General features: G+C 45.7%; 2 protein-coding genes across 12 annotated transcripts in view; one reads left to right on the plus strand and one right to left on the minus strand.

Moving 5' to 3' along the window:
• LOC117903818 (uncharacterized protein CG43867) overlaps nt 1-15,252 on the minus strand; it is a 105,610-nt gene that overhangs the window by 22,603 nt on the left and 67,755 nt on the right. For 10 of the 11 annotated variants that reach the window (XM_034816261.1, XM_034816259.1, XM_034816258.1 and 7 more), the window contains one exon: nt 5,287-5,349. In XM_034816261.1, the coding sequence (XP_034672152.1) occupies nt 5,287-5,349 (63 nt within the window). Of the gene's footprint in view, nt 1-778; nt 848-5,286; nt 5,350-15,252 lie in introns of those variants that run through there. The other variant, XM_034816269.1, reaches the window with a different exon arrangement.
• Nucleotides 7,469-7,928, plus strand: LOC117903823. Its single transcript, XM_034816272.1, has one exon. It carries the CDS (start codon nt 7,469-7,471, stop codon nt 7,862-7,864), a length of 396 nt encoding a protein of 131 aa, XP_034672163.1. The 3' UTR covers nt 7,865-7,928.

The raw sequence follows: 15,252 nt of genomic DNA on the forward strand, positions 1-15,252 counted from the left end.
GCTGCAGTGTGGTGTGCCAGTGGCAGGGGTACACTCTGTGGAGGCCTGTGCATCAGCCACAATCAAAGAGATGACGACAGAATTCAATCAACAGGCTGACCCACTTCACGATTGGCACCATCCACATGCCCCATCCACAGAAGGGTTGAAAGTTCAAATGCGAAATGTTTAATTGGATTTCCCTGCCTCTCTGCCTGCCTGCTGCCTCTCCGCTCGGAATGAGAACACTCTGCGGCCATAAATTGTTCGATTTTGAAATGCATCGTGTATCAGGAATGCATATGTGTATATTTATGTACATTTGTATTTATTCACATAAATTACAATCTCATCGCGACCAAAGGTGCCTCCGTTTGATGTGGGAGGAAGCTCTAATTATAGCAAAAATATCTAATACAGAATCCAATGCGTGGACAGGTAGCTGTGGGATGGATGGTGCAGGGAGCTACATATGTGACATTCCAGATTTGTTTTGAAAATATATTTAAAGCTTAATACAGATTTTTTATAGAAAAGTTTTGCAATGCATTTGGTATATTTTTAAAGAGGGTGTAACGAGAAAAATGTCATTAAATAACGCTAAGGAAAGTGCCCCATTAGTGGAATAATTTGTCGGTGCTTTGAGCGAATAATCCCTAATCCCGCAACTAATAGTCGGAATTCCGATTAGAGAGTTGCAACTGTCAAACATAGAAGGGATTCAAAGCCAAAAATTGAGGCTTATCGTTGTTGACATCCATCGTATATCCTTATTATTTTTGGTACATCATGGCCTTACCTTTTTCCTATAGTTATCCATTTTTACAAGTGGGGGATTTCGTTGTTGTTGACAAGTCTGTTCAGTCTATCTGCTGATTCGTTGATTATTTTGGAACTAATTTCTTGGGCTTTACTGCATAATTCTAGTGCTACTGCTACTGCTGGTCCTGTCGCTGTAGCATGCGTTGTGGTTGATATTTTCTTTGTTTGTGGCGACAGCAGACGCAACAGCGGCGACATTTGGCCAAGCGGCAATGGCAGTGCCACATTGCAGGACACTGTATACTTATTTTTAAAAGTTAACAACAATGGATGGGCTGCTTTTGCAGTTGGGATACTGAAGATGGAATGTTCCTCCAGTGTTCCTCCAGTCTTGCATCAGTGTCTTTTCATTCCCTTTTCTTTGTGCCGACTTCGATGATTCCTTTCGTCCTGCTCCAGCCGATGCTTCCTTCTCTCGCTGCCAATTGGTGCCTGGCAATGGATCGCACACTCAAATGCTATGGAGATCTGGCAATGCTCTGGCAATGCGTGTGGGGATCTCTCCAGTTACGTTCCCTCCTTCACTTCACTTCACTTTCTCTTGTTTCTTGTGTTCTCCCTCTACGATGTTGTAAATGGACGTTTGTTGTTGCTGTCGTTGTTGGGCTGCTGTTGGCTGTTGTTGTTGTTGTTGTTGTGGTTTTGATATGTGTCGCTGTTACGGCTGCTCCTCCTTCGTTGTTTTAGTGTCCTGATTTGTTGGTTTTATCGAACGTCTTAAAGAATACTTGAATACTTTTTCGGGACACTGGGAATTTTTGGTCAAGTTTTTCCTTTATTGTATTTTGTCTGTCCTTCTCCTTCTCCCCATCGTGATTCCGAAACTCTTCCTCTTGGCGTGTGTTTTCCTCTCCCTTTTGTGGCTGCTTCGCCAATCAGCTGTCATTGACAGCTCTCGCTCTCTCTCGCGAACGGCACAACTGCGCTGCTCTCGCGCTGCCTCTCTCGCTGTGGGCCTGGGGGTGGCGCTCTCTTCAGAGGCAGAGAGAGAAAGCTGGATGTGAATGGCCGCCCGAAATGTGTCCTATAATTTACTACGTTTACCGATATGTCCTGTCATCGCCAGGACACACACGCACACCTCCCCCCACCGCCACACACTCCACTGATATTATTCGCACTGGAATTGGCCTCAGATTGTTGTCTAATTTGTGGATTTTTCCTTGGTTTCGCACTGTTCCTTTGCTCTGCTATGCCGTTATGCACTATGTGGGCCACACACCGCGCGCGCCTTTTGCCACCATGCCACAACGTTGTTCCACTGCTCGACGATTCGCCTTTGGGGCAATGGTTGATGATGACTTCACCGCGTTGGCAACTCTGGCACCCCGACGATGGGATTCCACGCGGGTTTCCACGCGGCGGGCAATGTATCCAAGAAGGGGAGGAATGGAATTTGTTTAAAGTTTAAACAAATGCAAATCGAAACGAAAAATCGAAAGCCAAAACCGAGGGGACAGCCTCGCGCAGCTACAAGTCTTCTTTTGCACAATTTTTAACGCGCTCTGTCTTTTGTTACGCTGCTTCTTTGTGCCACTCTCTCTCACTCAGTCTCTCTCTCTCTCTCTCTTTATAACTCTGGTTCCCATTCACCTTTTCGCTCTGCTGGCTTGGCTTTTGCGTTTTTTCCCTCTTTTGTGCATTTTTGGGGGTTGTTTTCCGACAGACCGACAGCCAGCTGTCTCACCAAACGGAAAGTTCTCTTGGAGCAGGCGGGATGCATCAGTATGCTCTCTCTTCTCATCGCTCTCTCATTCTCAGCTGTCAAGCTTTGCCACCCTCGTGGCTGCCCACTAAGAGTTTGAACTACAGTTTGCCATGCTCTCGAAGAGCATATTCCATGGAAGGTAATGCTTTTCCGCTGTAAAATGCTTTCGCATGGGCAGCCGCCTCACCTTTAGGCTGCAACATTACTTGCACTGTCTCTGTTGTTGTTTTTGTTTTGGCCATGCTTCGGGCTCTGCTTTTGGCACTACTTTTGTCGCTATCCAACACTGAGCCAAGCGGCATGTGCGCCCTTCTCCCAGCCTAACCCCTTTTCCAACCTTAGAATCACTCCCCCTGCTTGGGTGGCTCTTAATTGGCCGCGTTGGGGCATATTGAAGAGCTCCTCTCATGTTTATATTTTCTCTTTTTAATGCATAATTAATGCGATATCCGGAAGCGAAGCAGGCGGCAGCCGGAAGTTCGAGTTGCAGTCGAATTGGGGAGCACAACCCCGGAAGAGCACCCCCCCAGCAGCAGCAGGAACAGGAGGTGAGGTGTGTGCGGAGGAATTTTATGGGGAGGTTAAGTGTTTGTGGATGATGTGGCATCCTCTGACCTTGTCTGGATGGATGAAACTGGTTTCGGATTAAATATTAAATTTGTATGAAGTATTCCTTTATACCGCATTTGCGCTGGCATTCCAATTGGGATCCCATGATGAATTTTTACAGTAACTCTGTGAAGCTTTCTTCGGTGAACACACTTTGTTCTTGTACCATAAAATTTAAGTTTTACTTAAATACCTAAATTTACTTTACTTCGATAGATAATACCTATAAATTGGGGTTGAAAATTGATCGAAAAAGATGTCGGAAGATGGGAAATGGTGCTCTTCCAGAAGTGCGTGCATGAAATAATAACACACAAAGGGTCGTTAATCTTGAAATATTTGTTAGCAAAACTCCTCGAACATCAAGTTACAAATTGAAACAAAAAACGTGAATGATTTCAACATTTCCTCCACAAGGGTTCCAAAACGTATGACTATGAAGAATATTCATAACGCTGGTAAAATTCAATATTGCAGGTATAAATAAAATGAAAATAAATTAAAGATAAATGCCTCTATACCTCTGCATCTCATTAGAAGTTTTCTCCATTATTTTAGTACCCAGGGAAGGCATCACTCTTTGCATCACCCATTCGAACAGGAAAACCACAGCCGCGTCCTCATTTTGATTCAGCACACATTTAGCAGTTAATCCATGACTTAAGTTAGCTGAAAATGTAACAATGGGTCTCTTAATTTAATTTACAATTCCAACTAGCCAGAAAATACCCGAAATATGCAAAAGAAGAGAATGATCTTCTCACCCTGTGCTGCCACTCGTAATAGTTCTAATGAGGCTAACCAATTTTAAAGCCCTTTTAGGACTAATTGAAGCATAAGTAATGAGGAGCTGTTAACAGTACCGTTGAAAGGGCAGGCAGCCGTCGCGTCGGAAGGGTTGCGCAGGACCAGGACAAGGACCACAGCACACCCAGCACACCCAGCACACTGGGTGGAGTCTTAGCCTTGGTCCTGGTGCCTGCCTTTGGGGGTTGGCTGACTGGAGCGCTATCCAGAGGCACGTGTTTGCACAGGAATCTAATCTCGGCGCAAACAAAGTAACAAGAATTCAATTTGTCACAGTGGTTGGCCGTGTGGGACTGCAGACTGCGACTGGGACTCCCGGATCTGTTGGGGTTTTCGACTGTTTGGTCTTTGCACAACACGCGCTGCGGCAATGGAAGGCCCAGTCTCAAGCTATGGGATCCGGAAAACGGTACTGGTATTAGTCCCTTTTGCCAGAGATAAACCCACTCTTCAGGGATTTCCTCAGTGCGTTGTGCGGGGGTGCAAATATTTGCATTTCGCTTGTTTTTCGGGGTGTTGCGCGTTAGGTAAAAGCCAAAAGCCTCCAGGGACTTGTTAATGCAAACAATGCGCATTTGATATTGCCAGAGAGAATGGATGGATGGGCGGGGATCAGGCTACATGTGTCCTTGCTCCCCATATCGGGGGTAGTTTTCTGCTGGACTGCTGCTGCTTCTGTATGGCGAAGGGCAGGAGGGAGTAGAGGACTAAAGCTCCGCTTCGCTTGCAACCGCACGAACTCCATGCTCCAAAAGTCGTCTGGGGGGGCTGAGGCTCTGGGTCTGGGTCTGGTTCTGGTTATGGGTCTGTGGCGCTACGCAGTGTTGCATTAATGTGCGTGTGGGTGATTCCCGGAACGGAAGTCGATTTATGTTTTGTGTACCCTCCCTCTTTATCCATACCCCTCCTTGTCTGGCTGCCCCTCTCTGCTGTCTCTTTCTCTGCGGGTGACAACTTTTCGCCTTGTTTCGGCCTTGGTCTGGGGGGTCCGGCAAATGGCAAATGTTTTTGGCCGCAGCTGCCAGAAAGCATCCACCGCATCGCATCACTCGCTTTAAATACAACCCGCACCACGCACCCAGCACCCCACTCTGAATGCGGTCCCCCAATCCCACAAACATCTCTTCCCTCCAGCCATCAGATTGGACATTGTCATGGTAATGCTGGAAAAACGCTTTAAACTGCCTTCTAATGATGCAGACGATGCGACTCCCTTCGTAAGTCGAGGACTCATTCTCCTCTCACGTGGCTCTCCCGTAATGTCTGTTGTTATCCCTGTTTTAATTTGCCAACCCCCCCGTCAGCACAATAGTGGCACGGGGAACGGGGTCGCATGTACCGTCAGTCATTTAATGGCTTACCTTATCTTCAGCTTCCTCGGCGCGTTCTTCCGCTTCGATGACGCGCTGCTCCAGCTCCGTTAACTGCAAAAATGAGGAGAAAGTTGGTTAAATCTCATTGTAAGTGTGTGGGTGGCAGAAAGGGAGGGGGCTGAATGCTCAAACATCGGAAATCATGTGAAAATAGCCCGCCACATGCGGATCCTTATGTTGCAGACGAGATTAGACAGCGTTTTACGGGGGATATGGGATTTTTAGAGGCAATTATGAGATATATACATGGTTAAACGTTTTTCCTTATCTACGAGATACTTTTCTAACACTTTAGATTATGTTTGGTTGGCAAAAACTCCTGAAACGGCAAGGATATGACCATTTAAAGTTAAGTCTACATGGATTCTATGCTCTTAAAGCAAGTGAACTACATGTAATCCCCGTGTTAACTACATACAACTCAACATCCACAGTACACAGCCAGTACATTAACCAATCACCACATACCATCCACAAGTCCACATTCGAACTACATAATCAGGCATGAAATTAATTAGTCCATAAATAACAATTTGTAAAAGCGGAAAAAAGCTTTGAATATTTTTTTTTACGGTTAAATTTTGTACATCTATTTATTTGTGCTACTAAATTATATACTTTTATTATATGAGGCAACAAGTGGCGAAACCTGGAGCATGGATGTATTCTCCTTCTCTCTACATGCAATCCACAAACTCAGCCAAGACACCAACCAAATACCATCCACTTGCTGTTAGTTGAGACACGCATCTACTATAGCAAGAATTTCCCCCTGTTTTTCGATTTTGCTGTGTTGAATACGCCTTCAGAGAACCACAGATGGCGCCTGTTGTCCCCTTTCGGGAGTTTTGTTATTCAAAAATAGAAAGGACCTTCCATCCCATTCCCCGCAGCGAATGCCATGAACAGCTTTAGAGCTGCCCTATCCCCAATTCTGGACATCCATCCATCAATGGACTCAATGGCACACAATTTGCGGCTAATAAGGATAATGCGAGGAGCCCAGAGACAACGAATGCATGAAATTACATGGGGTGTGGCGGGGAGAACACCTGCCCGCAACCATTTGCCCGTCGTTATAAGCAGCTCCCTTGCTCTTCCCTCGCACTCCGAGGCAAACGCTAATCCTGCGCTTTTAAGCGCTCAATGGCTCGCGGGCCCATTGACAGGAGGCCCGCGAAAGGAGGCACACGCCCTCGAAGGATCACCATCACGGCTTGAGGGGGCTGGGGGAATGTGGCGTTTCCATGCCAATTAATCAGCCAAGTGGCCCCCAAAGCTAAAAGCCAGATGGATAGATGGATAGAGAGCTGCCACTTGATTCCCCTGCAGAGCACACAAAGCGGGGGGAAGTTGCCCCTCGCCATCGTCCGCCGTCTGCCGCCCAAGGATTCGATTTTGAATGCCTTAAGTGCATTAATTTCCGCCTTTTTATGCCATTCAAGTGGCCACTCAACGCAGAGAAGGAGGCGGGCAGGAGCCAGGGTACTCCACTGATTGATGGCTGTCAAATTGTTGTGCGAAATATGAAGGAGCCCCCCCGCTCCACGCTGCATAGACAGCGGAGAGAGGAGAGAGCAGAGTGAAAGCGGAAGTGTCGGAAGGGATGGCTGCCTTAACCTTTGAGTGCCTTTACCCAATACAAGTGGACGCTGCAGGATGGAAAATGACAGAAGAACACAGGGAATAGCTAATCCATGCCATCACACTTATTCCATGGATATTCATATTTTATTTGCCCTTCTTTGAAATAGGATTACGCTTCAATGGGTAGACTTCCACAGCAAATGCTTTCCATCTGTGAATATTTTCCCTCACATATTCTAGCGCTATTCATCTGCTCTCCAAGAGAACATTAGTCCAAATGGTAAAATAATTAAGAGACCTCCAGACAGTCTTTGCAGACATTTCCCAGCGAATGTCATCACCTGCTGCTCATATCTCAACTACATTTTCTGATAAATATTCTATGGACTTGAACCCAAATGGTCTGCAATCGCCGGAGGAGAAGTCGCGCCCTCAGTGCCTGGCTCGCAACCAGCTGCTTTGCATGGGGAAGTCGTTGAGTCAACCACTGATGGTCCGACTGTCCGTTGGCCACTGTCTCTATAAAAGTTGGACAACATTCGCCAGGGCATCATCATCCACTGCCATAATTGGTGCGGACAGAATGTGCTCTAATTTGGGCGACTTATTTGGCTGCATCAAGCCGCAGACAGAGGCAGAGTCGGAGACAGTGCCCGAGACACTGGACAGCATGGGGAACAGCCATCGGCGCAGCATGCAGGTGGATGACATGGTGGGTTACGATCTCGCCGAGCAGATGCACCAGGAGATGTTGCGGGATACGGAGCAGCAGCAGCAGCGTCTCAGCTTTGGCAGCCTCTCCAAGCGACTGCTGCGTGCCCCAAGGCCCAATCTGCCGCCTTCGAAGCATCTGCCAGCAGCCACCTGCATCCGTCCGCCGGCGCGGGAGAAGCGCAACTCCTTCGAGACCCTGGAGCGGTACGAACAGGTCTTTAGCGCTCCCACCGGATCTGAGCGCTACATTCCCGATCAGTTTTAGGTGGACACGGAGCACGGTGGACTCTGGGGCACGGATTAAAGGCTGGCCAAACGGTAGCCTGTAATATTTTGTTTGTTTTTCTTATATTTGGGGCGGGGGAGTAGGAAACTTTTGGGCATGGATTAAGCAGTAGAAAAAGTCCTAAGGCTGAGGGAAAACTTGGGCATTGGGTTGCGTGCGTGCAAAAGAATGTCGACGCACTCCTTCCTCCTTCGGCTCTTGCTGCTGCTCTTAATTATAGGCGTTCTCCACAGCCAATTGCCGGAGTTAATTGGTAGGAAGCCCAACTGCTAGCTGTTGGCGGCTTTAAGCAGCCACATTTTGGCTTAATTGTATGGCGTTTCCAACTGCAAAAGGCAGGAGGCAGTCGGCAGGAGGCAGGATAAGGGGGTGACGGAAGAGGTGCCACCTTCCTTTGGCAGACACTTTCGAAACAACTTTGAATGGAACCGACAAACAATGCGAGTGCGAATCACCTCCGAAACAAAACTCAAACACAGAAAACCAGAAACAGCAACAGAAAATGCAATTTTCCCCACAACGAATGCAATTTCCACAAACAAATGGCATACAATGGGATAGTGCAGGAGGAGCAGCTCAGTAGGGGCAGAGGGGCTGCAGTAGGCGGCACCACCCACCATGCGAGCCATGAAGTGGTTTACTTTTGGCCATTAGCTAGGGGTTTAGGTGTCGTTCGCCTCGCGTTGCAAAACTTTCCCCGCGAATGTTGCATTCTCACAAAAGTTCTCCTCGCTCCCCCCTCACTCTCTGTTGGGTGGGGCAAAGGGAGAGACAGATCTTGATAGGTTTCCATGGTAGTTTCATCCATTTTGGAGTGTAAGAGCGCTGCTGGTGGGGTGCTGTCACCCCCCATTGGTTTGCTCTCAGGTTAATGGTTACTCAATTGGGAATCGGTTGAGGTAGATTGCCCTCAGTTACGAGTACGAGCACTCCTGCTTCTGCTTCTGCTCCTACTCCCACTTCTACTCCTACTCGTTCCATGCCATTCGGAACTCCCGTTATCCAATTAAGGACTGTCGTACACCAGCGCCGGCTATTAGGTGTAATTTTGGTCACTCTCTGGTTGGTTCCAATCCATTATGCAGGCTACATTCCCCTTACTCCGACTACCTTGTGTCAAAGACTGGACTTAATCAACCCTCTATATTTCGTAGTTTATTCTTTTGTTGTCATATTTCCAGCTATAATATTTGTATGCATAAATCGGAGCAGGTGCTATAGGCTTAGGATGAGGTACAGAGAAAGTGACACACATGCAACAAATGAGAAATTAACATGAACTGCTAAGCCACTCTGTAAGAGCGACATGAGAGGGAGTGCGCAATGCAAGCTGTGGCTTTGTGCAGTCATTGAACATGACCAAAAATCCCAAAAATATTATATATAAATAAGAAAAATTCTGCTTAACTTCTAACTGCTTTACCTAAGAAAGATCTCCCGTCATCTGACGCACAGATCTCGATTCAAAATAAAATTCACGCACTGACTTGTGGATTATTTATTATTATTCGCTCAATTTGGCTTCCGACTGCGATTTGTGTTTCTATTCATATATTATTATATACATTTATTGTTTATTTGTTTTAGATTTTTGTTTGATTTTGATTAGTGTTTGTATTTGTTGTCTTCTCATTTGGGTTTTGGGGTTCTGTTTTGTGTTTTGATTGCAAAAAGTTAATTAAAAATTTGTTGTAATTGAATTTTATCGCATTGTTTGCTGGCTAGAGTTTTGTTGCTTTGTTTCTGTTGTTTGTGTTTGTGTTTGTTCAGTTTTTTTTTTCTATTGGATCCATTTGATTGTGCTTTTTTTTGTTGCTTTGTTTTCATAGAGAGAGTTTTATGGAAAATGTCTGGCCATTATGCCATTTGTTGTCATTTGGTTTTTGCCTTTTGCCGATAATTGGATTATTGCAAAAGAGTTTTAATTAAGCCAAATGAATGGAGCCACGGAATGGAAGCGCAAGTGGCAAGTGGAACTGCAATGCAGTGTGGCATGTGGCATGTGCTACATCTGTTAGATTATAAGCTCGGGCAACCGTGGATCATCATAGCCATGGTAGCCATCGTCCATCTCCAGTTCCTGCACCTGCTCTTCCTCGATGGTGGGTTGCGGATGGCCCATGGGTGGCTCCACAACCACAGACTCGGGGAATGGCGGTGGGGCGAGTACTTCGGTCAGAGGTGGTGTCACATCCATAGAGTCGGATCCGCCACGGAATCTACGGCAAGCAAACAAGTCCACGAAAAAGCCCATAAACATTATCCCAGTCTCTGTCTCTGTCTCTGTCTCTGCCTCTGGCTCTACCTGTAGCTCCACTGATTCCAGTGGCTAGACTGCTGCTCGTTGGCTGCGAGTGGAAACCTTTAATCGAAATCCACATCCGAGGCACAGCTGTATTGCTGCCTGTTTTCCATGTTACGGCAGCTGTTTACCAAAACCAAAACCACTGTTCTACCAGATACTAAATGAATGGATTACGAGCACTCAAGCACCCATCCCGTGTCATCCCCCCTGCGCCACACACAAATGACAAAATTAATTAAAATTAAAATTAAATATAGCTCGTTCCTCGCTGATTAACGAATGCGATCATGCATTATGCATTATACTCGCACGTGAATATGCATGAATATAATACACGAGTGAATGCACAGCCACTGCCACTGCAAGTAAGTAATCCACCATCATGGAGAGCCATATAAAAAAGATATAGACACATAAACTACATACATATATGTGTGTATGTATATGCATTTATGCAGCTAGATACAAGTGCTCGCATATATGTATATATTGTATATGCATATTCATTTATGTATCTGCAGCTATGAATTCTGCATGCAGAATGCACATTATAATTACATTTATGCGCTGCCATCAAATTCAATGGCGCTAAAACATTTACGGAGCGCAAAGGAGTGGGGAAAAGGCACACTGGCACCCAGCCACCCAGCCATTCAGCGATGGCCAGTGCTGGGTAATTCAATTTGCACACTTCAAACGCTTCTGGCAACTGGCGGGATGTGTCCACATTCGATAATCCTTGCCTACAAGTCCGGGAGTCTTTGCTTCGATAGTTAGAGTCTCATGTGGCACAGTCCAAGTTCGAATCGGATTCTTTTTATACCCGGTACTCGAAGAGTAAATGGGGTATATTCTATTTGTGCGAATAACGGTTGTATGTAACGCACAGAAGGAAACGTTTCCGAACCCATAAAGTATATATATTCTTGATCAGCATCAATAGTCGCAAAAGGGCGAAAACCTCCTAAAGCTACAGTGACCGGGAATGATATATCTATCAGATCACCGAATTGGGATCAGATAGGATCATTATTATAGCCAGCAGGAAGAAATTAATTTACAGGGGCTAAACCCACCTCCAGAAGCTTTTGTTGTTTTTTTCACATTCTCTCATTCACATTCAGCTTCTGCAGCGTGCGGCCACTGCCTCTGCCGCGAATCTACAGTGTGTGGGTCTAGGGAAGGGGAGCGAGCTAAAGGAGCGTGTTGGTGTAAGAAGTGTTGTAGATGTAGATGACAGATGAAGAAAAAATGTAAAATTTGACAAAAAAACCGCTAAGGTACAGATGTAGTACTGAGTACCGGGTATAAAAGTTGTGACGCGTACAAAGCGTCTCACACGTCCCTTCTCGTTGCACCTAATCCCGCTCCATGGAGTATTAATTGCCCAACATTGGGGCACTTTTCGTGGGGTGTGTGTGCGGCTAATGGAAGGATGCAAAGTAGGCCAACTGCCTCTTGCCTCTTGCTCTCACAGAATGATGTCAATTGCATGAAGGCCATGCCCCAAGCGGTCCGGTCCGGCCCCGGCCACGCCCCACCACTCTGGCACACGCATCGTGGCAGCCGCAAGTGTGGCGGCTCTTTGCCTTTGGGGGCTTTGGGTCAAGTGGTTGGGCAAATTCAACATACAACAATCCAAGAATAACCACAAAACACCAAAATGTAGGCTAACAAGGGTTAAGGTGTGTCATTAGCCAGCCGAGACCGCACAACCCCAACCCTTGGCCACCCCCTGAGCAACACTCGCACCCAAAAGTATCTGCACTGAACGAGAATAAACCTCAAATAAGCTCGGAATATTCAGTACTCTTGCAGAATTTAATCCTATGTGTGTTCTGTATCTTTTTATAGGATTGGCAATCAATTTGGCAAGTTCTTTCATCATCTTGCAGAAGAGCCATTCGGTTCGCTGCTTTCAATCCGCATAAGACACCCTGATCCTCCTCCCAACACCCACAAAGAGAGAGAGAGAGAGGGAGAAGGTGGTTCCCCAGTGGCCCAGAGGCTTACTAATTATGGTTAATGGGCCAAGGGCGACCCCCACAGCACCCTGCACCTGTCACACCTGAGTCAGAACCAGCACCACGAAGCTAATTAGAAGCTGCCTTAAGTGCAACAAGCAGGGGCCATGGCTCTGAGGCAACTTTAAGCCGCTGCACAACTGCTGTGGGGCTTAATGTTGCCTCAGCCTTGAGTCAGTCAGTGAATGGGGATGGGATTGGGGCGGGTTCTAGGGCTGGGTCGGGGGCTTCCACCAAATTGACACAAATTGGCAGGAGGCAAGTACATCATGGCAATCAGATTAGACGACGACGACGACGACGATGGCGTCTCCAGTCGTTGCCAATGTGCGCTCATCATGTGCGACATTCTGCTACGGGTTTAGACCATCATTTGTGAGGGCGGCAGGCATGCCACAAGGCACGCAACGTTTTTGCAGCTGCTTTCAATCATGACGCACGGATTAGGACTCAGGTTAAAGATTAACAATGGCAAACAGGAGCAGAAAAAGAGCATGAAAGGAGAGCACGCAGGACATAAGAAGAGGAAAATGTACGGTTTGGACTGGCCTGAGTTCCTGATGGATGAAATGCAGTGAGACAACAAACAGGAACGAAACGAGATGGAGATGGCAATGGGACCATGAGACGGAAGTGGAGACGATAAGCCGACATGCAGCACAGAGAGAATAAGCGGCAGATCAAAGCAAAAGGATGGATGGAAGGATGAAGAATAAGCTCCTGTAAGAGGCCATCCTTTGATTCGAAGAGAAGTAAGCTGAAGGAAAAAATAGTACATAAATATATGTATATCGAAACACTTGGACCGGGAACATAATGGAAGAGAATTATGTACAAAAGTGTTAGAAAATATAGCGGAAATCTTTGTTGAAGAAATGGAAATAAAATATAAAAATCAAAACAAAATATTGGAAAATAATGCAGGAAAACAGATTGAAATGAAACAGCGGAACCAACGAACGAATGGAATGGAAACCAATGGAAACAATTGAAAACCTGTTGAGTGTTTAACACCCACTAAATAAAGAACAAAAAATCGAAAGAGCAACAGCCATAAGGACTAGAAAAGAAGGCAGATCCTTATATGTTTTGATGCGGTCATTACTCCTTGTCACGAGAGAGAGAGAGAGAGAGAGAGAGAGAGAGCGAGCTGTGAGAAAGATATCCCAAAGCTATTAGCAGTTGATAGCGTCTCAAGGACTTCTCCACTTACTCCAAGTTGTGTAACTGAAACTGGAGGAGTGCCCAGACTCCAAGACGTGAAAGACAAAGCACAAGATTCGCAGCGACAGTCGAGGAATAACAATTAGTGGCAGACTTTTAGGCGCAGAAGGAACAGACAGACAGTTGGACACAAGAGGCAAATGCAAAAGATGGGTGTCCCCACCAAAAGAAAAGCCCAGGAAGAGAGTCCGCGCAATAATCACGGCCAAGTGCTGCATATTTATAGGCGCAATCAAGTTAATTGCAGAAACAGCAGACAGCGCACTATGGGGCATTTGACCACTTTTTGTGGCATTAATTAATAACTTCCAAACGAAACATTATTTTTTGATTTAGTTTTTTGATATGAGAAGAAAAAGTAACATAAATTGGATTAAGAATTGAAAACTCTACAATATCTATGCAGTTTATTGCTTCCGGCGGGAACCGAACACTTTGTAAGTCTATTCAAAGACAAATTTTCGGACTTGTTAAAAAACTAGCCATTAAACATATTATGAGGTTAATTTTTTAATTTCAAACTCACAAACAACTTTTTAATACCTGTCTGAATCAAGAATGTTGTAAAAAATTTACTTAAATTGGTAAATTTAGCAATTTTTGCACTTTAAACTTCATAAAAAAAATCAGTTTTCCGATAACTTTATATTGTTCGTAGCAAACAGCTGACTTTAACAGCTGTTATCTTAACAGTGGTGCGCACTGTTAATTTTCTGGGTATGTAACATTACGGACTGATGTTATCCCTATGAATATCCGTTAAAAAAATATTACTTTTTTGACTTTTGACAAATGAGTTTCGGCCAGGAAAAGTGGTCAAATGCCCCATAGTGCAGCGATAGGAGCACACACAAAGGAATGAATGAATGAATACGAATGCGAATGCGAATACTGACTAAAGGAGGATGAGGTGCCGTACCCTTACCTGCCAGCGCTGCCTCCTCCCACTGCCACTACTCCGTAATTAACTTAATTGTGGGACGTTTGCCGAGTGCCTTGAGGAGTCCTTGAGTCGGCCTGCTTGCGGCCAAAGTAATTGCCACTCAAAAGTTCAATGCATTCTCAGATTCCATGATTTGTTCCACCCACTGGCCATAATAATATTTTTGGCCGAACGACTCCTTCAAGGCCACTCCTCTACGGGATTTTCCACTCGAAAGTTTCGCAGGGGACGGCTTACAAAATTAGCACAACACGAATTAATGAGTGTGGAAAATCTCTTAATGCTGGACAAAATCACAAGCACTGCTCGCCGAGCACTTTCATTTCCATTTCAATTTTTGAATTGGATTTTCACAATATTTTCCTTTACCAAAAATTGCATCCTGCTGCTGCTGCTACAGCTGCTGCTGTTGCTTCCTCTCCATCTTTTGCTTTTGCTTTTTCCAGTTTTGTGGCGAATTTCAATTATCCTTGTGGGGGTCCGAGCATCGCATGGCATCGCATCGCATCTATTGCCTGCATTTGCTCTCATTTTCATCTTTCGGTACGCTTTTCTTGTTTTATTTTTGCCTTTGGCTTTGCCTTTGCCGTTGGCTTTGGCTTGTATTTCATTTTCAGTTTTATGCATGAGACGGCGCCTAGTTTTTCATTCTCATTTCCCAGGCCCATTTTTCCAGCTCCGCTTCTTCTCCATCTCCATCTCCAGCACTTGGTCCACTTCATCTTCCTCTCTCTCTCTCTCTGCCTTTTGGAGCTCGGGCAGCCCATTCACGCTGTAAATTGTTTGCATACAATGGAGAAAAAGGAGCACCAGATGGGGGTCCATGTCCCCAGCCCCCAGTTACAGCCCCCAACCATTTGTTCAGGACAGA

The sequence above is a fragment of the Drosophila subobscura genome, chromosome A, assembly GCF_008121235.1.
Source record: "Drosophila subobscura isolate 14011-0131.10 chromosome A, UCBerk_Dsub_1.0, whole genome shotgun sequence".
NCBI classification, from domain to species: Eukaryota; Metazoa; Arthropoda; class Insecta; order Diptera; family Drosophilidae; genus Drosophila; species Drosophila subobscura.